Source organism: Anoplopoma fimbria, chromosome 23 (assembly GCF_027596085.1).
Source record: "Anoplopoma fimbria isolate UVic2021 breed Golden Eagle Sablefish chromosome 23, Afim_UVic_2022, whole genome shotgun sequence".
Lineage (NCBI taxonomy): Eukaryota > Metazoa > Chordata > Actinopteri > Perciformes > Anoplopomatidae > Anoplopoma > Anoplopoma fimbria.
Window position 1 is genome coordinate 14120499 of NC_072471.1, and position 24737 is coordinate 14145235.

The window sequence follows — 24737 nt, forward strand, 5'->3', positions numbered from 1 at the left end:
CAGGCTACCATGCAAGGTGCCACCATCAGACTCTAACTAACATTCATGCAACATCCAGTCCACACCGATGGCAAGCCTTCGGGAGCAACTTGGGGTTAAGTGTCTTGCCCAAGGACACATCGACTGCCGAAGCTAGGTATCGAACCACCGATCCTCTGATTGGAGAACTACCTTGCTCTCCACTACGCCACAGCAATCAATTGACCCTCTCACTATGGCTGTCACTATACCAGCTATATCTCCCACTTTCATCTCCCACCTGCTCACATTCCCACTCCTGCTTGGTGTTCATTATTGTTTTTATTCATCCCCACCTCTACCTCTTCATTGCTGCTCTCTTTGTTTGAGAGCACAGGTCGAGACGTAAAGAAACTCCAAACTGCTTCAGTAAATGAAATTCCCTCACATGCACCCTCCTCTTAATTTCAAGCCAAAGCGCTTTTACCGGCATATTAAAAACTGGGTTCCTACCAATCTGTTTTGCTTGATAACCAAGACCTGCTGAGAGGGGACAGGGTTGACTTCTGTAGCCGCATTAAGAGAGCAAGCAGCAGTATCACGGCTCATCAGTTCTGGACATAAAGGAGCGGCGTTGCTATTTTTAGCTGGAGGATTCACTCTATGGATGCTCAGAGATGGGAATATTGACCCTGTCCTCCCGAGCCTCATTGGCGCTCAGAAAAACGTCTTTAAGCACCACTTGGCTGGCTCTGCCTGTGTGTGTCCACCCCCCCCCCCCCCCACACACACACCTTATCTCTTTCCTCTTTCCTTGTCTCTGTTTCTATGTGAGCCGCCAAATCCTCTTCCAGCAACTCTGTCTTTGAGTTTCTTTCCTTATGGCTGTTAAAATAATGCAAATTAGGTGTGGTTTTTCATACTGCAGGTTGAATGTCAGAAAAATATTCTTGCTCCTAATGATTCATTTCATGATCTCATCCAAAGGTAGAAACAATGAAATGCACAGTAAATGTCTCTAATGCAGCAACTAATGGCTAAACAACAGCGGTATTCGTATACTGAAAAGATAAATCCAAAGCAAACAGTACATCATTTTTTGCAGAGATACTGAAGGGGTCTGAATCTCACCCTCTGGCCGTTTCACATAGAAATTAACCTGTATTGATTTGAATCCCTCAGTAAATAAAAAGCACCTGCAGCTGTTCAAATCACATTATTCAGATGGATTTAACTGTGAAACAAGAGCATCCGGTGTGAGCCCACTCACATCACCAATCAATGTGTTCACTGAACAGATTAGAGGAGGATACATTATCCGAAGTCATCATAGATCATGCTACAATTAAAGTGAAAGTGGAACTCTCAGCCCACGCTCTCTGTCGGAGAAGTCTTTATTGATTTCTGGTGGAACTTGATCATTTGGCTTGTCTAATGTGCCCGGAATATGAGTGTTACTTGATTCCCGTATAGGCATACAGTGAACATCCTTTGGAGCTGTAGACAGAGACTCTTAATGTTCAAGTATGGAAGATATTTTAGAAAGACATTAAGGTGTTTCCCATTCGCCCGCAAACATTGAAACCGTTGCTGTTGATAGTTAGACATTGAGTGCTAATGGAATGAGTGTTGAAACCGGGGAGTGAGTCAGACATTCTGAACTTTGGATATCTTGTCTCAAAGTCAATGTTCTTTTTTTTTTTTTATGTTTTTTTGGTTAGATGCCTGAAAAAAGGTCTGTGGTTAACACAAGGTTAAAAGATTTTAAAGCTTTGTTCTATGATATAAATACCTAAGTAAACACCCCCTTAACCCAACTTTCTTGTAAGTTTATTAAAGAAGGTGGTTGCTAACAATAATTTAAGGAGTCTATAAAACGTCATCACGCCGACTAGAGTGACTTTACAGCCTTGTTTTGTATAAAAGTATGTTTGTTTATAGCCTAATGTCATTTTATTCTTATTGCATTCACGAAAAATCATAAAAGTGATGTTCATTTGAGAATGATATTTTACTGAAAAAACTTGTAAGTATCATAAACTTTTGTTTACCACAGCGTTCATTCCAACATCCGATGGAAAATAGGCCTATAACATTACATTACATTACATTACAGTCATTTAGCAGACGCTTTTATCCAAAGCGACTTACAGGAAGTGTATTCAACATAGGTATTCAAGAGAACTACTAGTCACCAGAAGTCATAAGTGCATCTCCTTTCTTAAACAAGCATCTTAAAGCATAAACCAGAGCAAAAGTATAGTGCAGAGGCAAATTACTACGAAAACAATAATTGCAACAGACTAATACGAATACAATAAGTGCTACAAACTAATACGAATAGGATAAGTGCAATAAGCAAAACAATATACAATAAGTGCAACAAACTAATACGAATGCAATAAGTGCTACGAGGAAGGCTCAGGGTAGTACTTCATGAAGAGGTGAGTTTTCAGCCTGCGCCTAAAGATGGGCAGCGACTCTGCTGTCCTGACGTCGGTGGGGAGTTCATTCCACCACTGAGGGGCCAGGACAGAAAAAAGCTGTGACCGGGTGGATCGGCCGCAGGGACCTCTGAGCGACGGGGCAACCAGTTGCCCAGAGTGGTCGGGCCGGGGGTGTAGGGCTTGACCATGGCCTGTAGATATGGCCTATAAGGTCACATATGTAGTCCAGTGTTCACTGTACTTCCTGTCAAGTGATCCTATGCAACATAAAGTATGGCAGAGTATCTTGTAATAGTTCCAATATTTTGAAAAATACGCTTATTCAATTCCTTGGCGAGTTAGGTAAGAAGATCGATACCACTCCAACCTGGTCTCACCCTAACCCATCAAATTCAGACACCCAGAGGGATACATAGGCCTTCATAGTTTAAAGATTATTGCAACTGACCAAGCATCGGTATTTGACCAGTATGGAGTGAGAATGTGTTGGTTTTACGTGCTAACAAGCCCTCAATTGACCCTTTGGACAGAGCCAGGCTAGCTGTTTCCCCCCTACTTCCAGTCATTGTGCTATGCTAAGCTAACCGGATACTAGATCTTGCTTCATATTTAGCATACAGTCGTGAGAGTGGTATCGATTTTCTCATCTTTGTCTCAACAACAAACACATTTTCCATATGTCAAACTATACATTTTGGGTATAGTGACCTTAGGGTTAACCAAAGTTCATGGTTAGGGTCCATCAGCTATCAGGGTCTATCCATCTATAATGGATTTGAGTATCAATACTTTAAAATGTGATCATACAATTAACCGACAATGTTAGTAAGTTGGCTATTTGGAACAGTGTGCAACTAATGTGATCCTCTGTTATATGCATTAGCTTGTGTGAAACATATATGTATGTGTGTTGTACAGTAAGGACAAGGTGCTGATTTACAATGTTATGACATGTACAAATCAATCACACTTCTACAGAAACGTCTCCGCTCCCTGTCAATAACAGCAGCAGAGAAAGGAAAATTCAGTGCGTTGAGTTAATCAGGTTGAGTGATGCATTGTGGGGGTGTGTTATGTCATCCTAAGGCACTTATTGGAATGGTTAAAGTACAATAGAATAGAGTAGAAGTTCAACCCAAGACAGGCAGAATGAGTCAGCTGTGAGTCAATGCCAATGAACACTCCGCTGCTTTCAGTACAGATGAACATAACATATTGATCCTTCCATCACTGTTCACATTCGTTTGTGTCTTCAGGGGGAGTTTCTTACCTTTTTACACCTGTCTGTCTGCGCCTACTGCGCTGGAGTGAATTACAGGATACAGGGTTACTGCCTGACGTTATGAGGAAAGGAGTAGTGAAACAGGCGGCGGATGAATGATGATTTGAGAGCAGAAAAGTTATGGAAATTATGTAAATTCTTGTGAATTAATATACTGTATAATGTATCTGTGGTAAGGCAGTGTTATGATTTTTCTTGAATGATAGTACTCCCGTATTCCCCCCTTTATAAATCAAGTTTTTGGAGAACACTTGGAGATCAGTGAGCCACATACAGGAGTAATACAAATTCTAATAAGAAAAAAGTAAAACAGACTCCTGCAGCTGTTTTCATTAACCATCTTATATGATCAGACTGTGTCATTTGAAGACTTGCCAGGAAATTCAAACATATCACCTCATCATACAGTGCTACCACCATGTGGTCGTAACATATTAATACCATACACTGGACTATGATAAATACATGGTTAAAGAAAATGAAAAATAAAGACAGCACTTGTAAAATTATATATTTCAAAATTTATTTTCACACTGCACCTGATATTTCAATCATTTGAAATGTTGCACAAGAGAATCAGCAGGAAGAAAACAACACTTGTATTTACCTATTCTAATCTAACCTATCTAACCCTCTTTTATACAGTCTATGGTATTCACACATGTATTTTTACAGTCAAATTTCTACAATTAGAAGGATAATGAATTAAAATGAACAACTTTAAGCAGTCTATCTGATTCATTATGAATTAGGAAAACTTACAGCTCATTTTGTCTGTTTTTTATTTCTAAATTTAGCAAATCAGGTGTAAGTCAATGGGAATGAAAACCAGTTTCTGCAACTAATCTATTTAACTTAGCTGTGCATTTAACTAAGTTGGTAGACAGCAGGGAAGTACTGATTTAAAGTTTTTCATTAGATTTAAAGGATATCTTGACATTTTTCACAAGGTATGGTCCGCATTTATCATGTAGCAATTCTACAAACACTATCCAGAGTTTAGAATTTACTGCAGGCACTGGCAATACACCTCTAATTATGCAGGAATCCATCGCATCTATTCCGCGCAGTGCTGAGATATGAGAGGCATTAGACGGTAAATAGTTAAAAATCTGATTGATAAGGAAGACACAACAGCAACATCAAAATTCAAATAAAACAATAAATAAATAGCAGTTTTCCAGACTCACATTAAAAAGATTGAATAATGTTTGATGTTTTTATGTGTGTGTTTTTTTCTATCATGTGTGATCGGAACATATAGATGGCGCAATGATCACCTCAGTCACTCAGCAGTACCACTGTGGATTTGTGTGATTAAAAAGGTGAGAGAACTTTTCTTCACTCCGAGAAAGTGTGTCCCAGTTCTATAAACTATACTAAGAAACAAATGTAGACTCTGCACTAATCATGAGAGTGCACTGTTTTTTGCTGTCTAATAAATGAATGCATTTGGTATATACAGGAAATCACAGGCAGCACACATCACAGGAACCTTCAACCTTTTCTTTACACTCAATTTGGCCTTGGATAAAAACCTCCAAAGCAAAACCTGTGGAGGGAAAAAACTAAATAAAAATAAAGCTTTGGAGGGGCTGTACTACAAAGAAGACACTTCTGAACAGCAGGCTTTTGTAGTCTCCCACTGACTCCAGAGCTAAACCAACAGATTTAGGGGACGATCCCGGCACCCCTACATCCCAAGAATGAAAGCTCCAACTGTCTGCTGGTCAGTCCACACCAGGTATGTAACTGATGCAGTGGAACAGGTTGGTTTGGTTTGTGAGGAGGAAGACTTTGCTCTGTGTGGAGATGAAGAGCCATGCATTGAGGCGGAGTGAAGACCTCCCCCCCCCCCCAGAGTGCAACATCTGCTCGGCTTACTGTTGCTCATGGAAGCCAAGCCCTGTCAGCTCTTTATCTGTACACAACAACAGTCATTCTGCACCAATGGCTGTTAGTTACATGTATAAGAAAAGTTAAACATGATGCTACGTCTTTCACTATGAGCTTGATGCACTGTAACAATATCTTTTACTTTAAAACCCTTTCAGAACAACACAAATGAAATTCACACAAAACCAAAATGCATGTTGTTGCATGAACGTATCCACATTTAAGAAGTGATTGTAAAATAACTTTGATCAGTTGCAAACAGGTTGGGGATACAGATTTTAAATTGATTTATAACAATCGCTTTATAAAATGAGCACTTGTATTGGATTGTTACTCTGTTTAGCTATCAGAATTGTATCAGGGGAGAATACACACAATTTTATAGAGACATAATATTGTTCAGCAGTTGATTTAATGAAGACTGAAACGCATGAAAAAATACTGAAATTTGAAGGGGAAAATATGAGAGAACCCTGTCTAAGGAGCGCGGTGTGGGTTTATTTAGAGGGCTTTAATGTTCCACTAGAGCAGGGGTTTACAAAGTACGAGACTGTGGCCTCCCCTCAGACAGAGCTTGGAGAAAGCCCCCCCACGGTTTACTTTATTAATATTGCTTAATTGCTGGATGTCTATGGGGTCATTTTTATATTATTTGATCCCATAGACACTTAGCAATTTAGAGCCAGGTAGCCCAAAATTGCTGTTAGACATCATTTCAGACTACAGCAAATGCAAAAGAAAGGTCTGTCCTAAGGCATTTATTAGTTGTTGTGACTGAGAAAAACTTCTTCTTCTTTTGATAACTAATATGATAACTAGTGTTATATTTTTTACTTCCATTCACTGAGCCTTCCCTGAAAGAATTCGTAACCACTCCAAGGACACCCACCTCCTACTTTGAAAACCTCTGCACGATAGGGTTTGGCAGTAACAGCTGAATAATAAGAGCATACACAGTTGCAGAAGTTATTTGGTCCTTAAATACAAAGCACACACACACACACACACACACACACACACACACACACACACACACACACACACACACACACACACACACACACACACACACACACACACACACACACACACACACACACAGCACAACACAATAACACACACTCACGCATCGTGTGAACACACAGGATGGACTCACAGTTATTGCTGGTCAGCAGCAGATATCTATGTCTTGTTTTGGGACACAGACTCTCTCCGCAATCAACAATTGGTGCAAGAAAGCAAAGCCCTTCACCAAAACCTGTTTGTTTCTTTTCTCAGCAGCTTGGGCAAAAGTCACTTTAGGTTATGCATAGAAGGTATCCATGTTGTTGAGTGCTGAACTGAGGAGAGGAATGTTGAAAGCAAAGCAGAGACTCCTGGATCGATTGAGACAGAATTCCATATTTGTTATTCTGCTGCTTTCTGTCGCAGTTTTGAAAGATGCTTTCCATCGCAGCTGTTGTTCAGTCAGCGGAGCTATACAGAAGAATTAAGCGGCTCCACTTTGATTCGTCTTGACCTTTAATATCAGCACAGCTTGAAAGACTGAGAGCTGTCGCATCTAATTAGACTTCCCTGAAACTGATCCCAGTGGAGCATCAGTGAAGGATCAGTGTTGTTTAAAGATTCTTCTTCAGGTGGACCCACACTTTGGGCTCCAATCCAACACTTTGTCAAGTCATAGGTGATAAATTTGCTTCACAAATTATTCATTTTGATTGAGTAAAGGGCGCAAGATGATCCTCTATTTCAGATCCTGAAGCAGGTGTCAGTGGACTCCCTCCTCCAGAGAACCTTTGGCCTCCCAAATCTTCACTGTTCGGTCACTGCCAAAAAAACACACATTCACAATCACATTTCAAGTTTCAGTGTGTTGGATAGAATCGTATCACTGCACACTTGACAGTGATGTGAAAAAGCATAACAATTCAAATGAGCATATTTCGTGACTCACTCTGAGGCGGTGAACAGTTGGCTGCTGTTAGTGGCCAGCCCGTTGATGGGACTGTCGTGTCCACGGACCTCGCCGAGGGGCGCCAGCGAGTCGGCGTGCCACAGGCGCAGCAGCCCTCCTCTGCACCCGCTGAGGAGCACTGGGGAGCCGGGCCACTGGCCTGGCATCACGCCCAGAGCACTAACCCAGTCCGCCTGTGCACTGACAGACTGCTAGAGGAGACGACAGTTAGTGCATAGTTTATTCTGAATCTCACATCACATTGTAGTTTGTAAACTTTTTCTCCCAAAAGTTTTTCCAGCTCATATAAAATGAAATCTGGGGGAAAATAAAGCCTCTGGCTCCACTATGCTGCCATGGCATCAGCGTACCTGCAGCAGCCGTTTACTGCCGAGGTCCCACTTCTTGATGTGATAGTCTCTGGAGCCGCTGTAGAAAACATCCCCGTGCACGGCCAGAGACTCCACGCCGTCCTGATGGGCGGGATCAAACGTTTGGATGGAGCTGATGCTACCCTGGGCACCTTCTGCCACCTCAAACATCTGGAAAAACACATATACCCAACATGCATCTTATAGTCGTAGTTTATTGCATACACACAGAAATGGTAATGCAATTTCAGTTACGTGTCTCTTACTTTAATATGATGGTCTTTGGAGCCAGTGAGGACAATGTCCTGCCCGTGACCTAATTTGTCAACAGTCAGACACATTACTGGTCCCAAATGGCCGGTAAGCTTCCCCGTGGATACAAATCTAGAGAAAGCAAGGATAAGGACATGAGCTCTGTTCCGTCTGCTTTGTAAAAAATAAAACTCTAATCTGTGCATGGACTTACTTGCGGATGTCCCACATGCGCACAGCATTGCCAGCGGCAGCGTACAGGAAGGAGCCAGAGGCGTTGAGGGCGATCTGGTTGATCTGACTCTCTCCTGGTGGGATGGATAAACTCCTGACAGACGAGCAGATATCCCCTGAACCCACCTGGCCTGATGACCTGAATGCAAAAAATACGTCATTACTAGGGATATTTTACTTAAACAATGTAAGCTGCAGAGATGTCAGCAGATTAAATAAACTCACGTTAGTGTGCGGATACACTTGGCAGAGTCTCGTATGTCCCACACTTTGATGTAAGCAGTTGAAACAGTGAAAACGAGACTTGAAGTGTACCTGAAATAAAACAACAAAAACAAGGGAAAATGACTTCCTTGTGCTACTATGTACTACCACTAAATACTACTTTTAGTGCCACTGAATTTGTACTATTGCTGTATTCTAGTACCTGACTGAGACGACACTGCTGGGATGATCTGCCAGAGACATGATCTCCTGACCCGTCACCAAGTTCCAGACCTTACATGTACGGTCTGAAAACACGAAGCCCATGTTAAAGAATAGGCAAAAAAAAAAGTAATGTATTTTCTGAGTAGCAAACAATTTGGATTTTTACCTTTGGATCCCGTGAAGAGCAGATCATCTGTGGCATCCACGCAGAGAACAGGCTTGGTGTGCCCCTCTGCTACGTAGACACACTGAAGTTTGGCCCCACGGCTGTTTTTCTGAGCCGTCAAAGGGTTGATCACACCTCTACAATACACATGACATGATAAAAGATATACCTAGTGACTAGTGCTACTACAGTGGATGTGATACACAGAAATAACAGGGTTTGAAATAGAGGTACTTTAAGTTTGTTTTTGAAAAGAAGAGGTTCAATGTTGTCCTGTTTAAAAATACTTTTGGGACACTTAAGGGGAACATTACCTGTGGCCATCAAACACAGGGGACTCCTCCAACCTGAATGAGAAAACAAAGTAACTTGAAGTCAGATGTAAAAATCAAATAAATTACATTTTGAGTTTAAAGAAAAACATGTAAAGCATCTACTGATGGCATTTCCAACCTACAGTGGTTTGTGGTCACTGCCTTTAGTTTTAGCCTCCGCTGTGCTAAGCGGAGGTGTGGGTGTGGGTGCTGGGATGTGTGTCGCCGTGGCTCCCCTCTCTTGCACCCTCCTTCGGCTGAGGGGCGATCGCTCAGGTGGCCTTCTCTCAGTTCCTGTAGGTGACCTGCATCCAGAACTGCAGACAGTAAATAATGAAAGAATAAGCTTTCAGCAGGGCGGAAATGTGGAATACAAATCTTTAATACTCTATATGTCACAGAATCATTCATTTGTGATAATTATATTCCCTCCAAAACAAATATTTCAGACAAATAGAATTATCTTGAGACATTCGTCTTCCACTGAAAAATGTTGCCCCCAACACTTACATGCCAGCTGGCCTGGCAGACAGTGCAGATGGGGAAACAGTTTGCTCGCGGTCAGGGGTTTGAGCAGGCGCGTGACCCTGCATGTCTGCCGACCCTTCCAGGCGCTCTGAGAGGGGCAGCAGAGGGGCCGAGAAGTCTCCGGTGGGGGATTCACAGGACGGATCCCCACTGCCGGCATACAGCAGCTCCATCTGGGTGGTGGTCCGTCTGCGAGCCTGAGGGGAGAGAATTGTTTGGCTCAACATTCAGCTGACTCAAAAGTCAATGGACCAGTTTTAATTGAATTATTAATTAAATTAATTATTTCAAACCCAACTAATGTGGAATGGAATAAGTTGTAGTTGTAGGGAGTCTACTTAAGAAACTTTTTTATAGTCTATCAGATGTCCATGCACAGTACAGTACCTTGCTTCTTGGTCTGGTTTCACCACACAACTTCATTAGATCTGATGCGAGTGTGCTGAAACAAAGTGAGGGATTTTCAATCTGTTACACACACTCCATGCTAGCATGTTCAAGTTAGGCAGGTACAATGTTAACCATCTTAGTTTAGTATTTTAGGATGCTAATATTTGCTTATTAGCACTAAACAAAAAGTACAGCTGAGACTGTTATTTGGCCATAAATATAACTACTGGACAGTTTGAAATGAAAACCTGATGGTGGTGCTACATGAAAGGACCCTCAAAGTTATTGTAGTTCTAATGTCTGTATAAATGAAAATGTTTCAGTCCAAATAAAATAAAACTGGTTCTGTACCAAACCATGATACAAAAATGGAAAAGCAGTTGGGAGCATAGTTGGATCTACTGTATTTGTATGTCATGTTTTTTGTAGCTAATGCTTTGCGCTCTAAACTAACACTGCTAACAAATGCATTTAGTATCATATAATATGCCAGGTCAGCAAGCCAGCATGCACAACACAAAGACACTGGAAGTGACAAGCCCATATGGAGTACATCAATTGTACATCTGATTTTCCCACCATGAGAAAGACCTATTGAAAGTAAAAGTTAACATGACACACACAAAATAGACGACTCCTTTTTCTGCACATCTAGTTTGAGCAAAAAAAAAGTGCTGTTGGACTGTAAATGTGAATCAAAGTCATAATGTCTGTATTTACCTGCCCTCTGCAGCTGGACTGGGGTTCGACTCGTCACTGCTGCTGCCATCTCCATTCTCTGTGAAGAATTTGATCTCTCACTGAATTTGCAAAAGCATATATGTTTTCCCGAAATGGAACAGTATATCTCCTAACAAGCTGTATTTTCAAGGAATTTTGCAAAAGACAACGTCCATTTAGAAAGCTACATATTACAGCACAACAATAATTAAGGCTTCAGCAGCTCATGACAAGGTCAGGGGTTTGGTTTTAGATAAATGGGGACAGAAAGGTGTCATTAGTTAATGTGACTGGAAGCTACAGTATTTTTTAAAAGGTACAAACACAGAAAGGCAGACACACACACTGCTGTGTACACTTTAGCATTCAGTCTTGCAGCAGCTTGGATCTTGACTGCTGTTTAGTGACCTGAGTAAGTGGGACTTGCTAGCAGGTGATGTAACAGGGAAACACAACACATCATGCACGTAATGGAAGAGTTATTTCAACTGGGTTAGTTTTTAAAAAGAGGACCGATGCACACTACAAGATTTCTTATTGTAGTTTAGAAATATAATTATCAAAAGCACATTAATGCATCAAAAATGAAAAATAATATTAAGGTCAGAGAGCCACCTTGGGTAAACAAAATACAACTGGTCTATAGATATAATCTTTTTCGGTTAAAAACAAAACGAGACCAAAGGGCCTTTTGATGTGCTGTTACATCTCTTTACAAAGATTAACATTTATTTATGGGACCAAAGTCTAAAATAGGCTCTCAACTATTTTTTAACAAGAGTACATGGTAACATGTTATTTTATATCTTTAATAAAGTAATTCCATATTTTGCCATATAATTGTGGTAAATGTTGTGGAAACCTTGTAGTGTGCATGTGCCACGCTCTCTCAATAACAGTCACATTGCTATGTAACTCATACTCACCCGGTGACAGGTAACCTAACTCTGAGTTCACACCGACACAACAGAGAAAACAAACAATCAAATCAACATCAAACCCAAAGATGAGAAAAGGGCTACTGTTTATTTTACAGGCCTGAATCTTTGTATTTCAAGGATCAATTCTCTTTGCACACCTCTAACGAAGTGAGGCCTACAAAACAAAATGTAGCCATATGGTGATAGAAAAAAAAGGTGATTGTGATTGTCATGCTCAGACCGGTTATCGATTAGTTGCCGATTCCTACCTTGCAGAGCGCTGCCCAGCAGAGCGTCCAGCTCAGGGTTGATCTCCGCTTTCTCCTTCAGCATGTGGAACAGCAGCTGGTTCTGGGTGGCGTTGTTGATCTCTGTTTGCTTTAAAGTACCCTCCATCACCTTCATCTGGGAATCCTTCTGGGCCGCCAGCAGACCCTGACACATGATGACACAGTAGGCGGGTTATCACCGGAGACACAGCAGCACATTCCTTTCAACTGTTTGCGTATCTCAACCATGCAAACCTAATGCACACTCTGTATCTCCACCTTTCGCAGTCTAAGTTGTTGTAATTGCTCCCACCTCTTTATGTCTGTCTTCTGGGTTGAATGCATTACCTCTCCGAACCAATTAGGTTGCATCAAATCGAATCTTATCGAATCTAATCTAATTTAAACTTAATTTAATGAAGTCGTTCCATCCAAAGTCTCATTGAATTCAATTGTATAAAAGGAGCCATGGTTACAAAAGCAGATGAACAGAAAAATTGTGTACAAGTTGCCACAGCAACCAACAGTATACACCAGCAAACACAATGCAATCAAATTCATGCAGTCCATTTATTTTGACAGATATGGGCATCATATAGACAACAAAATATAAGGAGTGCTTCATGCTGTCTTAATTGGTCCGTGCTGGGGTGGGGCTGCATAATACATCTTATAAGGTAAAGGTGAAGGGTTTATATCAGCTTAAATAAGTTGCTTTTAGAATAATACAGGAGCCTGACTTTACCTATTGTCAGTAAGTGAATGCAAACAAAGACACACTGATGACATTAAGACTGAAACAACATTAAGTCAGCAAGCGTGGTAGGTACCTTATTGATGGCCATAGTCATGAAATGATCCAGAAGGAAGCGGGCTTCTGATAAATTACAGGAGCTGATCACCGCGGTGACATCAACTGTGTCTCCTTCCTCCTGTAGCGGCATAAAAACACATTCAATAAAGCTGCATTGTAAGAAACTCAGTCACAGGACAAGCTCTCTTGTCAAAGAGTTAGACGAGAAGATTGATACTACTCTTAAATCTGTCTGTAAAATATAAGGCCACCACCAGCAGCGGGTTAGCTTAGCTTAGCACAAGACTGGAAACTGGGGGAAACTGCTAGCCTTGCTCTGTACAAATGTAACAAAAAACTTCTTACAGCCTCTGTTAGTCTTACACCCCCCTTTAAAGCTTCACACAAACTATTTTTCTAACCAGAGATTAGTTGTAACTAATTAACTTTAACCCTAGCTTGCTAACATATGCCAGTTTAGAAAAAAGTAAAGGGCAGGGTACAAATATAGTATAAGTATTTACTCGCTAACTCTTAAGTTTTAACAGTGCAACCCAATTTAGTATTGCACAATAGTTTGAAACTAGCTAAAAAGTAAGCAACACAATTCTGTACCTGGACTAATTCAACAGTTTTTGTGTCAACACTGACTGCCCCCACAGGCATTGAACATAAAAACTTCCACATCATTATAGCAGTGCTCCCAAAGCTAACACTGCAGCTTTATGTATCAGTTGTAAGCCTGATACATAAATCTAATTATGTACATAATTGCACAGTTTAGCAACAGTGTCAGCAGCCACAGGATTTCGGAAGGCACTTTTCACCCTGTTATAACCTCTGATTGCTCATTCTTTAAGCTCAATAATAGTTTATTAAAAGCATTTGTCTGGAGCACCGTGATAATGGATGTGCCATTTGAACCTGGGAGGCCATAGAGAGCAAAAGACCTCTTCAAATAACACTTTCAAAGTTGCATTTATGAAGGCTGTTCGGTATGCACCATTAGGTGGCTGGACCTATGTTTTTGGCTGTATTAATGGGCTGCACTGCCAGCAGTAGTTGTTTTATTGAGCCATTGTTTCTCTGACAAATAGGCGCCTGAAGCTCTGTGAGCCGTCAGAAGTGCTGAACTGTGCAATTATTTCCTAATTGTTTGCCGGAGGGCTCCAGTCCAGTACAACCAATACAACCAATAGCTAATGAGTTAGTGATATACATCGCTGTGCACTGCAATCACCTGTGTCCTTACTTTACCTTCAATTATAAAGCATCTAAACTACAGGCATCATGAATACCAAGAAATAAGATTCCTGGGATTCCCCACCACCTCACCTTGGCCTCTTCCATCTGCATGATGTTGGCCTGGCACTCGGCGATGCTGTCGTTTATATAGTCAATGTTGGCGCCCAGAGACTCCAGCTCCTCGTTCAGGGAGGTCAGGGAGCGGTCGGCGTCTGCACCCTCCACCGCCATCTTTTCTCTTTTTCTGGTAACTCGTTCCCTCCGCCGGGTCAGCTCCTCCCGTTGCTAAAGTGGTTGCGTAGTTTAGGGAGAGAATTAAAAGAAGACAGGTAGGAAAAGAAACAAAAGAAGATGAGAATAAGCGACATGAAGCCTTTTCTAAAATAAGTTTAACAGATGTTAAAAACCTGCATTTGTCAACATCTATTTCGAGCTTTTTCCTTTATTTTACAGGACCGAAAAAACACAATTTCTTCTCTTATTGCTTTAATACCCGCAACCATCTTGAATCTGATGACCTCATGTGTACCTTCAGCAGTCTGTTCATATCCGTCTCCATGTTGGAGATGGTCATCCTCTGCATGATGATGTCAGTGACACGTCTCTCAAGTGACTGCCATTTGATCCTGGCTGTCCTGTTGATGTAGATACTTCCCATCCGCACTGGGGAACTCCTGAGGGGAAAGATATGGCTCTTTTATAAAATGTTTAAACACACACTCCACTGTGTAATACACACATGAACACGCTCAGATGTTGCACCTCGCTCCATTGGCTGGGGATGCTCCAGAAGTCTGCATCCTTCCTGGAAGGGCTCTATGAGGCGACTCTTGCAGAGGCTCAGGTAAGCTCACCTTCCGGCTCACCTTCCCAGACACGGGCCTCACCTGCCGCCTGAGAGCTGTCACCTGATACAGTTCACAAAAGAGAGAGTCATTTTGCGCATAAGAGTGAAACCATAGCGGACGCAATCCCAGCTATACTGTCCATACTCTCCCCCCATGTGACTGTGTCTCACCTCTTCGTTCTTCCTGCGAAGAATCAACTCCTGTTGTCTTTTCTGGGCCTCCATCTGCTTCAGTTGGTGCTGTAGGAAGGAATGCATATTAGGAAAAAAACTGTGGGAAAGTGCAAGGCTGGTTTACTAGTTGTATCGGCCTAAAAACATTTTTGTTTTGATGTTTAAGTGGGACTACTAGACTAGATGTTTGCTTATGTGCAAAATAAACTATATAAAACTACTTTGGCAAAGTCTTTGTAACCAGGATTTCCATCCCTCTCACCTCAGCTCTGCGCTGGTCTTTCTTCAGAGAGGCAATCTCCCTGTTCCTCCTGCACTCTGTGGCTCTGTTTCTCTCCTGCTGCTCCTTCATCTGACGCATCAGTACCACCTGGTGGAAAAAATACAACACAGCAGGAGAAGATCAGCACTGCAACAACACAAGCGTGAGGCAAAAACAAAAGAAATAAATACAACCTATTCCTTCACCTTGGTCTTCTTCATCTCGCTCACATCCAGCTGGAGTTTCTTGAGCTGCTTCTCGTACTGCGACTGGTTCTTCAGCAGGCGGGCGTGCTCCTTCTGAGCTGACTGGAGCTTCTGCAGCTCTTTGTTCATGGAGCTTAGCTTCCTCTCATACTCCGTTTTGATCTTCTTAGCCTTCTCCTCCGTACCCGACTCCACTGAACCTGGAGATGAACAAGGAAATAATGAAGCCATTTCATTTATTTTGTTCCTTGAAACCCTTAGCAGATTTCTTTGTCCTATCCGTTTCATAGATGTATTAAAGGTACCAGTTATGGTGCTCATTACGGAAGTCAAGTGTCTGTTCGCATGTGTCTCTTACCCATATTATGCAGCACCTTGTCCCTCTCCAGCTGCGTGTCTCGGATCTTGTTCTGCAGCATCGTCAGCTTCTGTTCGTACTGCTGTTTGAGAGTGTGCAGACGCCGCTGGCTGTTCTCTAGCTCGTCTATCAGCTTCTGCTTGATGGCGATCTCGCAGGTGATGTTGGCCAGGTCGGCCTGGACGTTTTCTGCGCACAAACACATCATTAGATCCCGATGCCTCTTCCATTTTACACCCTACTATGACTTTAAAAAATAAGCTGTAGATAATGGCTTGTCTAAAGCTTAATTTACCTTTCTCCTCCAGATCTTCGGAGTCTGAGTCGTCAGAGGTCTCGTCTCCCACAACGTCAAAGTCCTCCTCCTCTCCATCCGCTTCCTCGCCTTCTTCGTGGCTGCTGCCCTCCTGTCAACATTAAGGGCACACACATTAAATATACAAGACAAAACACCCTCTTAGAAATGTGTGATCTCTCAATATGACTAATAATGACTTCATTTCTTAGAATCTTCACCTCTGTCTCCTCGTTGCCTCGCTCATGGTCGTTGTCTGGCAATTCCTCTTTGATAACACTGAAAGAGGAAAGGACTGTTAGCTAACTATCTACGGCAAACTTCTTCAGATCTGGAATTAATCAAATTACATCAAGGATGGGTAAGGTGCACATGCAAATTATTGTACACTCGATCAGATCAGGAGCAGATGTAGAATGAGTGTTTTAATGAATGATTTCAATGATTGCATGGATGAAGACGTTAATGATACACTGGGAAAGACAAAATGATTATCTGATCTAACTACTAACAGTTATTATCATTCACATTACAAGCCGATTTCATTTAAAGAAGGGTTGCCACACACTATTAAGATTTGTTGACCAAAGTCTTACATCTAAAAAATGTGTTTGTTTTTTTCAATCAATCCAGATTTTTTCCTAATTTTTTTTAAAATCAAACTCCATTTTTGATCCTTTTTGTTTAAGGGTAAGACACTTCTTATGATGAGATCTGATCAACATCTTGCCGTGTCCAGTTAAAAGGAAAAACAGAACAGAGGGTTAAGAGGAAGAGCGGGTTAAAATATTTGTTTCCCTCCAGGAGTGTTAACCACCTGTAGGTGCAGAAGAAATTAGTGATTAGTTTCTTTGGGAACTTAGAAAAGAAAGATTCTGGTTTGGACGCGGGTTAACAATCAACTGAAATCCTTTCAATTCCTGGTGCATTTCAATCTGACCACTAAAGTACGTGGTTAGCACCCCTGGTAATTGAACAAGTTTCAGATTCGACCCGATCCTGGGTGCGCTGTAGCAAACCTGGTGTGTTCAACCTCTTGGTGGTGACTCTCCTCGCACCGCCTCAGTCTTCGGAGAGAGAGAGAGGGACGGGAGGATGGGGGTGAGGATGGTGAGGAGGAGGTAGAGGGGGCAGACGGATCGCAGAAGTTGGGGCAAGTGAGGGATTATTACAAGATGGGAGAAAGACAGAGAGTGAGAGAGCAGCAAGAATGGCCGGGCGAGTGCAGAGACTCTCACAGACACAGTGTGTTCAAATGATGAACGCTGCTCATTGAGACGCAGATGACAAAGACAGATTCCACATAAAAAAATCCTGCTAAAAACGATTACCAGATAACAAGTTTAACACCTCCCTTCTAATGTGCAAAGATCAGTGTGCTGCAGCATGCCAGAACTCGACACCCAGACATCATCGCTAATAGCTGTCACTATCATCGCGTCTAAATCCGGCCAGAAACACCAGGGTGTAAATGGCTAATGAAGGGAGCGCTGTTTTTGCAGCGTTTATATGATTCATGCACTGAATTTCAACCCATAAAAAAAAAAAGAGTCAGGCCCACAGTATACCTCTTCTTCTTCTTCCTCTCCTTCTTCTTGAGTTTCTCCAGGCTTTTCTTGGCCATCTCGATGACGTCGCTTGCCTCCTTCTCGGGTTCGAGGTGGGTTTGGGAGAAGGAGCTGCCGGGGCCACCGTACAGCGTGGAGCGCGTTGAGGCCCGGGACAAACTCTTCCTCAGATTCTCGTTCACAGCTTCACTTTCAAGAAGTTTAGCTCTAAGAGTGGAGGAAGTCAAGTGTTACTTCCGTCACACAGCATGGAAAAGTGTTTTTTATTGCTGTAAATGGCTGCTGGTTAAATAACAATACCAAAATACTTCAATATAATAAATTTAATATGCAGTCAACACATACCTGAGCTCCTCGATTTCCTTGATGTAGTTCTGAATCATGTTCCCAATCTCCTCACTGCCTTCACCTACAAGCAGAAGCATAACTTTAGCTTTAACATGGATGCGTGCAGTGGTGGAGAAGAAGACTTCAAAGTGTAATTTCATTTTTTGTTCCAAACAATACCCCCTCCCCTAAAAAGCTCCTCATTCTTGTTAAACCAGTAAACAAATTGGATATATTTTTGTAAATTAAAACAAATATGATGGATAATGACAATTACTACTTTTTTTTATTTTTATCTGATAAAAAGGTAGCAAAAGTTGCATATTGTGGATGTGCAAGAACTTGTACGCTAATCTGAGCAGCTAACGTTAGGAAGTAGCATTAGCAGACTAACAGTACTAAAATACTTCCTTTATAATATATAATAATAATAATGGGGGTACATTTTTGTTTTTTTCACAGGCCAAGAGTGGACTGATATCCAGGGAGATTGTTTAAGAATATGCAAGAAAACTAGCTGTCTCATAAGGTCGTCTCAAATATTATATTGTAATTTTTTTTTAAAAATAGCTGAGTGCATTAAAAAAAAAAAATCAATATCATTGCCTAAAATCAAATAAATACATCTGAATATATTTTGTGTTTTTCTACCTTTTAGCTTGCTATTTTAGCTTCCCATTATGAGTATTTTTTGCCCACCTGTTCTCGCCAGGACCTGGTTGGCCTGGTCACTGAGGATCTGTGTGAGTCTGCCTCTCTGGGCGTCGATGGTCTCCTGCATGGCCTTCACTCTCACCCTCAGGTTGTTGTTCTCTGTTTGCAGCATGGAGTTCTCATGGACCAAGTCGTTGATGCCCTCCATGCCATCCTCACCCACCATACGCTTCCCCTGAGCATCAGGCAGAGTGGTTGATGATCATGAAATAACTTTTTGTCTGCATATGTTCTACACTGATTGTATTTTCTCTATCTCTTCTTACCGTCTTGTACTCCATCAGCTCCATCTGCAGTCGCGCTATCTCCGTCCTCAGGACGCTGATCTGCTGGCTGGCTTTGTCCTGGTTCACCATCACCTTGTTCTTAATGTTTCTGGCTCTGTTGGCGTACTTCAGAGTGTTCAAGGTCTCCATGAAGTCCCGGTCCGACGGGCTGATGCAGGCGATCATCACCGTTTGACTGGAGAACACACAAATTAGGAACAGTGATCGGATTGCAATGACTAATACACTCTTTTCATACCATGCAATGTTAGGTGTACTGAAGGACAAGTTTAGCCTGTGCTTGTTTTAAAATCTGATTAGGAGAATTTTTATATATTTAAAGCAGCACTGGTCTCTACTGGTTGACACTGGTGATCAGCTTATCACTGACTTCAAAGCAGGTAAATCAGCTTCTGCAGCACCATCATACTGGTTTGTCATCCATTATCAAAGACGTACATCCATATCTGCACTCAGACAGTGTTTACAGACCTGTTGCCACCTAGTGAGTCCTGTAACAGCCGGGTCAGTTTGGAGTCTCTGTAAGGCACGTGAGTGGAGCGCTTACTCCTGTCTCCCAGAGCACTGATGACGTTTCCCAAAGCAAGCTGAGGCGAGACAGGGAAAAATAACAAGTGTATGATTGGATATTTCACGGTTTTAACAATTCAAAGACTTGATGAAATAAGAAGTCAGAAGATCAGTTGTGGGGCTGCACGGAGGTGTAGTGGTTAGCGCTGTCGCCTCACAGCAAGAGGGGCCCGGGTTCAATTCCCGGGCTAGACAACCTTCTGTGTGGAGTTTGCATGTTCTCCCTGTGTCAGCGTGGGTTCTCTCCGGGTTCTCCGGCTTCCTCCCACAGTCCAAAGACATGCAGCTGAGGTTAATTGAAGACTCTAAATTGCCCGTAGGTGTGGATGTGAGTGTGAATGGTTGTTTGTCTCTATATGTCAGCCCTGTGATAGGACTGGCGACCCGTCCAGGGTGTACCCTGCCTTCGCCCATTGACAGCTGAGATCGGCTCCAGCACCCCTGCGACCCTTAACTGGATAAGCAGGTTACGGAAAATGAATGAATGAATGAATGAAAGATCAGTTGTGCATGTCCATAATGACATCTTTATAATTATGTCCTATGACTTTATTTAATGCTATTACTAACATAAATGTTTTTCTATAACCTATAAAACAATGATCCATTTTCATGTGCTTCTTATTTTGTATGGCTTATTATTTCTTTCTTTCCTTTTTTGTTTGTTTGTTATATTTAGTATAGGCTATTTATCTTGTTACTTGTGAATTTTTTTAATATGTTTTGTCTAATTCTCCTTGTTTTGTGTAACTGTCACAACATTTTTGGAAAAACACCATCAATTTGTTGTAAAGTGAAGCTATAAATTATGATCTATGACAATGAATGATAAATAAATGAAATGTGCAGTACACGTTGTAGGCCACCTGGGGGCTCTCCTGCTCCACAAAATCCCATGACACTGGTGAATGTTGTCATGTGCAGTCATAGAATAACAGATTCACTGCTTCTGCATAATCACCCAAAGTTAGACAAACACAATTCTATGGTTGAATAAATACAATACAATACATGACTATGAGCTATGCCTGCAGACGTGCTCCTCACCAGCCCACAGTTTATGGAGATGCCCTCTTTAGCTCTGTCTCCTGTAGCTCCAGTTCTCTTCAGTCTCTCAGAACCAGCCAGGTCCACAAAGTGGAACTTGGCTGTCAGCGTTTCAAACTCGTTAATCTCTGTGTCGTTAGCTAGACGGTTGTCTGTTACATTCTCCTGGAAGAGAAAGAACAGAGCGGAAAAATAAAAATTGATTTGCAGCTGATGGTCATCTCAATCTAACAAAACATCAGTAACATTCACGTTCAGTAGCAGAATAGACTGAGCACTGTGTGTTCGAGTACGCACGTCGTTATCGGAAGAGCAGACTCGAACTTGGCACAGGTGGATGGTGAAGATGGCGTGGGAGCGCGAGCTCTGGGCGTTCATCTGGGTGCTGGCGGTGGTTCGAGACAGAGCGCCCAGCTTCAGACACTGAATCATCTGTAGGAGGAGAGAAATAGGGAACAGATTGAAGGAGACATGGAGGGAGGGAAGACAAAAAATGCAGACATCTTTGGTTAAAGGTCATTGGATGATAACATTATATTTAATTTAATTCATAGATGTATTAAAACATTTGAAAATACAATGGGGACTACTGTAGCTACATGGACAGAAACCACGATAAGTTTTTTTCTTATTATGGTTAACTGATCCTTTTATATCATAGTGGTTCTTTTGTGTATCGAACCATTCCAGAATAAGTTTATTAGGATGGCGTTATGCTGATTTTAATAACCACTTCTAAGCAGTGGTGTGTGATCCATTAAGGGTAACGTCCCTCCTTCAATTCCAATTTTTATACAATACAAATTAATAAAATAAAAATTGTTTTTGTTATTGTTATTTTGTGTGTGTGTGTGTGTGTATATATATGTTATAGTTGTGCTCCCACATAAACCATACATTGTTACAGAAATGTGTGATGACTATGTGTAATATGTTCAGATTTTCCTTGTGGCCCTTAATTGGTTGACACAGCACGCTGAAAATAACTGAATCTGGAGCATAAAACTTTCTTTCTTAGTGAAAGCATGTAAAATGCTGGACAAAGATGGAGTTGGTGCAAAAAAGAAAACAAGCTGACCTCGGCTGCAGAGGTGACGGTGCGAGTGGTGACCCCCACAGTGTAGATGCCTCCGTTTGCGTCTTCGTGGATCTTGATGTTGGACCTCTGCTTCCTGGCCTCGATGTCTCGTGTTGAGTCAAACAAGTCCAGCACCTCCTCGTTGTACAACTGGAGAGTATGGAGAGAACAAAGATAATACATGTATTGCTGCATTAGTAATTATTCCATCATCAACACCGTCATTTGCTATACTTCCCTAGACCCTAGACACGTCTACTGTACATCAGTGTTTCCCCCAGGATATTATGAGACTATGATGGGTGGACCACTTACCCTCTAGGGTGGTTTTGGGGGCATCCCCCCCTGGAAGAACATTTGGTCCTTTTAAAGTTAGATGCATCAAACTGGTGCAGTTTGACAGCAAAAATTAAAAAGGGCTATACCTATGAAGAACTTTGTGCTCATGTAAACAATTTTGTGTTTCCTGAAGTGGTACATTTAGGCCATTCAAGTAGCCTACTGAAAATAAGAGGTACTTGTACTTTACTTGAGTATTTTAATTTATTGTAACTTTGTACTTCTACTCCAAAACATTTCATAGGGAAATCTTTACTTTTAACTTCACTAAATTTATTTAACAATGTTAGTCACTAATTAGTTAGATATAATAAAAAGCATTAATATAAAATATAAACTATGATATATTACTAAGTATATAATTATGAAGTATATATGGCAGGGCCAGCCAGTAAAAAGTGTGAAACATTTTTCACTTCATTATGAAACTTGCGGGACAAGTAAGACTATGGTGGGCCACAGTGGAAAACACTGTACATTTGCATTACAGTACCTCATGTTGCATACATACAGCAGTCCAGCAGACAACATTTTTTTAGATTTTCCCTTCAATATAACATCCCTCAAGAAAGCAGACATATCTGAGAGCATAGGGAAGGTGAAATAAAATTAAATGGGCTTTTGTGAATAGAGAGGCTTCCTGCCGCAGCTTCTAAGTCCATGCAGTGTGGAGTGACTGACATTAAGAGCTATTGTACGGGATTAATCGACATTGGTCATTTGTTTTATTGGTACAAAATGCGTACAGGTTAAAAGGTCTGCTTCCCGGACTCATCTTGGCCACTCAGCTGCTTCGTCACCAGCTGCTAGCATCCACTCGTTGGCGGTTAAAAATAAAGCCAGGAGCTGACCACAGGGACAGACTAACGACAGTTTAATGGCTCTAGGGTCATCTGGACGCTTTCACAACCCTAAAACCCCAGCACCCTCTGCTGACATTTGACCTCTAGCTGTCTGCAGGCTCTCCATACATCTAACTAATGGACCTTAAGTGGACTATATGCTTGAATTAGTTGAGTTTAGACTGAGTGCTGATAATTGCTCCTTAGTTTGAGACATAAACACTAAATTAGGGATTCATCCTGTGAATGTTTTTAAGTCAGCCTCTGTGTGTATGTGTATGTGTGTTCCTGTACCTCCAGGAACTGTGCGTTGATCTTGAACTCGGGAACAGGCCTGCCCTGCTCGGTGGCAGCCTGTCTGCGCGCCTCGATCCCCCTGAACAGGTGGTTGACGGCCCGGGGAATGATACCCAGCTCCTCCTCCGAGATGTTGACGTCGAAGCCTGTTCCCATGGTGTAGGTCTTTCCCGAACCCGTCTGGCCGTGGGGGAGGAGAAAGACACATCAATTACTTTTGCAAAATGGCTATAAAAGTCTATTTCTGCTCTTATTGTGTGAATTTTTCTGTATATTTTTAGCAATATGTGTTTTCTAAGCTGTATCATTCAACCATTTGACTGTCAACTCGAACCAGTCTCTGGGCCTCAGAGGGGGGGGGATGCAGCTCTGAGTAGTCTGTAACATAGGGGGGGTCAGAGGGGATGGGGTGGTCGCCGTGGCGACAAAAGCAGGAATGCAACATTGAGCTCAAATGAACGCGTCACCCCTCTCCTTCCTGATAGAAGCCTGAAAGAGACCCCGACAGGACTGTGTGTGTCTGTGTGTGTGATATATGGGTGAATGTGTGTGTGTGTGTGTGTGTGTGTGTGTGTGTTGTGTGTGTGTGTGTGTGTGTGGGGGGGGTTATTCTACCAAACCACACCTGTGTGTTTACTACATTCGTGCCTCCACTGCGCCCTGTGAAAGGCTCTTTGACAGGAACACAAGGGCTGCAGGAACAATGTGAGGAGAGAAGAATGAGCGGAGAGAAGAAGAGCGGAGGGGAAGATTAAGAGAAGGGAAAGTTGCAGTAGTAGACGCCGTGTGAGAGAGAGAAATGAAAAGCAGGTCGCCCGCTCGCTCTTTCTTTCTGTCTCAATGTGTTTTCCATTCTGGACGAGATACAGTAAAAGCTAATAGAAAGTATTTGTATCTAATAGACTAATAGACTCTAATAGACTTGTTGTTGCACCTGCTTTTGGTTCTTCTATTGTCACTGTTAAAGGCCTCCACTCTACCACATGGTCCTAAAGATTTATAAAAAATAATAGCATATTATATCAGGGGTGGAAGTAACCCAAAATTCATAACTCCATATTAGTTTAGACAGAGGCCCTTTGATTTAACCACAAATGTGACATTGATGAATTACTGGAGGGATTGCCTTTACATCTGAAATCGTGGACTTGTGTTTAGTATAATTGTGCATTACAAACGTCCAGTATCCAGGTATAAGTGGGATATAACAAAAAAATCCCCTAACAAGCAAGTATATGGACTTTAAATACACAGTACACCTTAGCCATGCATTTGCTTTGCATGGGTTTGAAAATGTGTAAAGTAGTGTACTTTTCAATATCTGTGTTAATAGATTATTAAAGACATGGGAAGTTTTT

The 24737-nt window shown here is 41.8% G+C and overlaps 1 protein-coding gene across 1 annotated transcript in view; it reads right to left on the reverse strand.

Annotated features, from left to right (window-relative positions):
- Positions 1-6720: 6720 nt before the first annotated feature.
- The window catches only part of LOC129112796 (kinesin-like protein KIF21A), a 32826-nt gene continuing 14809 nt past the window's right edge, over positions 6721-24737 (reverse strand). The window contains exons 3-36 of the mRNA XM_054625030.1: positions 23377-23559; positions 21902-22051; positions 21121-21255; positions 20824-20988; positions 19678-19793; positions 19186-19381; positions 18905-19094; positions 18224-18287; positions 17879-18085; positions 17330-17377; positions 16532-16589; positions 16311-16422; positions 16016-16204; positions 15658-15857; positions 15452-15559; positions 15187-15255; positions 14931-15076; positions 14698-14842; positions 14259-14453; positions 12961-13062; positions 12131-12296; positions 10942-10999; positions 10219-10273; positions 9814-10028; positions 9447-9620; positions 9304-9336; positions 8990-9126; positions 8822-8906; positions 8620-8709; positions 8375-8533; positions 8175-8292; positions 7909-8079; positions 7538-7749; positions 6721-7409 (exon numbers count right to left, since the gene is read on the reverse strand). Coding sequence (XP_054481005.1) covers positions 7352-7409; positions 7538-7749; positions 7909-8079; positions 8175-8292; positions 8375-8533; positions 8620-8709; positions 8822-8906; positions 8990-9126; positions 9304-9336; positions 9447-9620; positions 9814-10028; positions 10219-10273; positions 10942-10999; positions 12131-12296; positions 12961-13062; positions 14259-14453; positions 14698-14842; positions 14931-15076; positions 15187-15255; positions 15452-15559; positions 15658-15857; positions 16016-16204; positions 16311-16422; positions 16532-16589; positions 17330-17377; positions 17879-18085; positions 18224-18287; positions 18905-19094; positions 19186-19381; positions 19678-19793; positions 20824-20988; positions 21121-21255; positions 21902-22051; positions 23377-23559 — 4509 coding nt within the window. The 3' untranslated portion in view covers positions 6721-7351. The remainder of the gene's footprint in view (positions 7410-7537; positions 7750-7908; positions 8080-8174; positions 8293-8374; positions 8534-8619; positions 8710-8821; positions 8907-8989; positions 9127-9303; positions 9337-9446; positions 9621-9813; positions 10029-10218; positions 10274-10941; positions 11000-12130; positions 12297-12960; positions 13063-14258; positions 14454-14697; positions 14843-14930; positions 15077-15186; positions 15256-15451; positions 15560-15657; positions 15858-16015; positions 16205-16310; positions 16423-16531; positions 16590-17329; positions 17378-17878; positions 18086-18223; positions 18288-18904; positions 19095-19185; positions 19382-19677; positions 19794-20823; positions 20989-21120; positions 21256-21901; positions 22052-23376; positions 23560-24737) is intronic.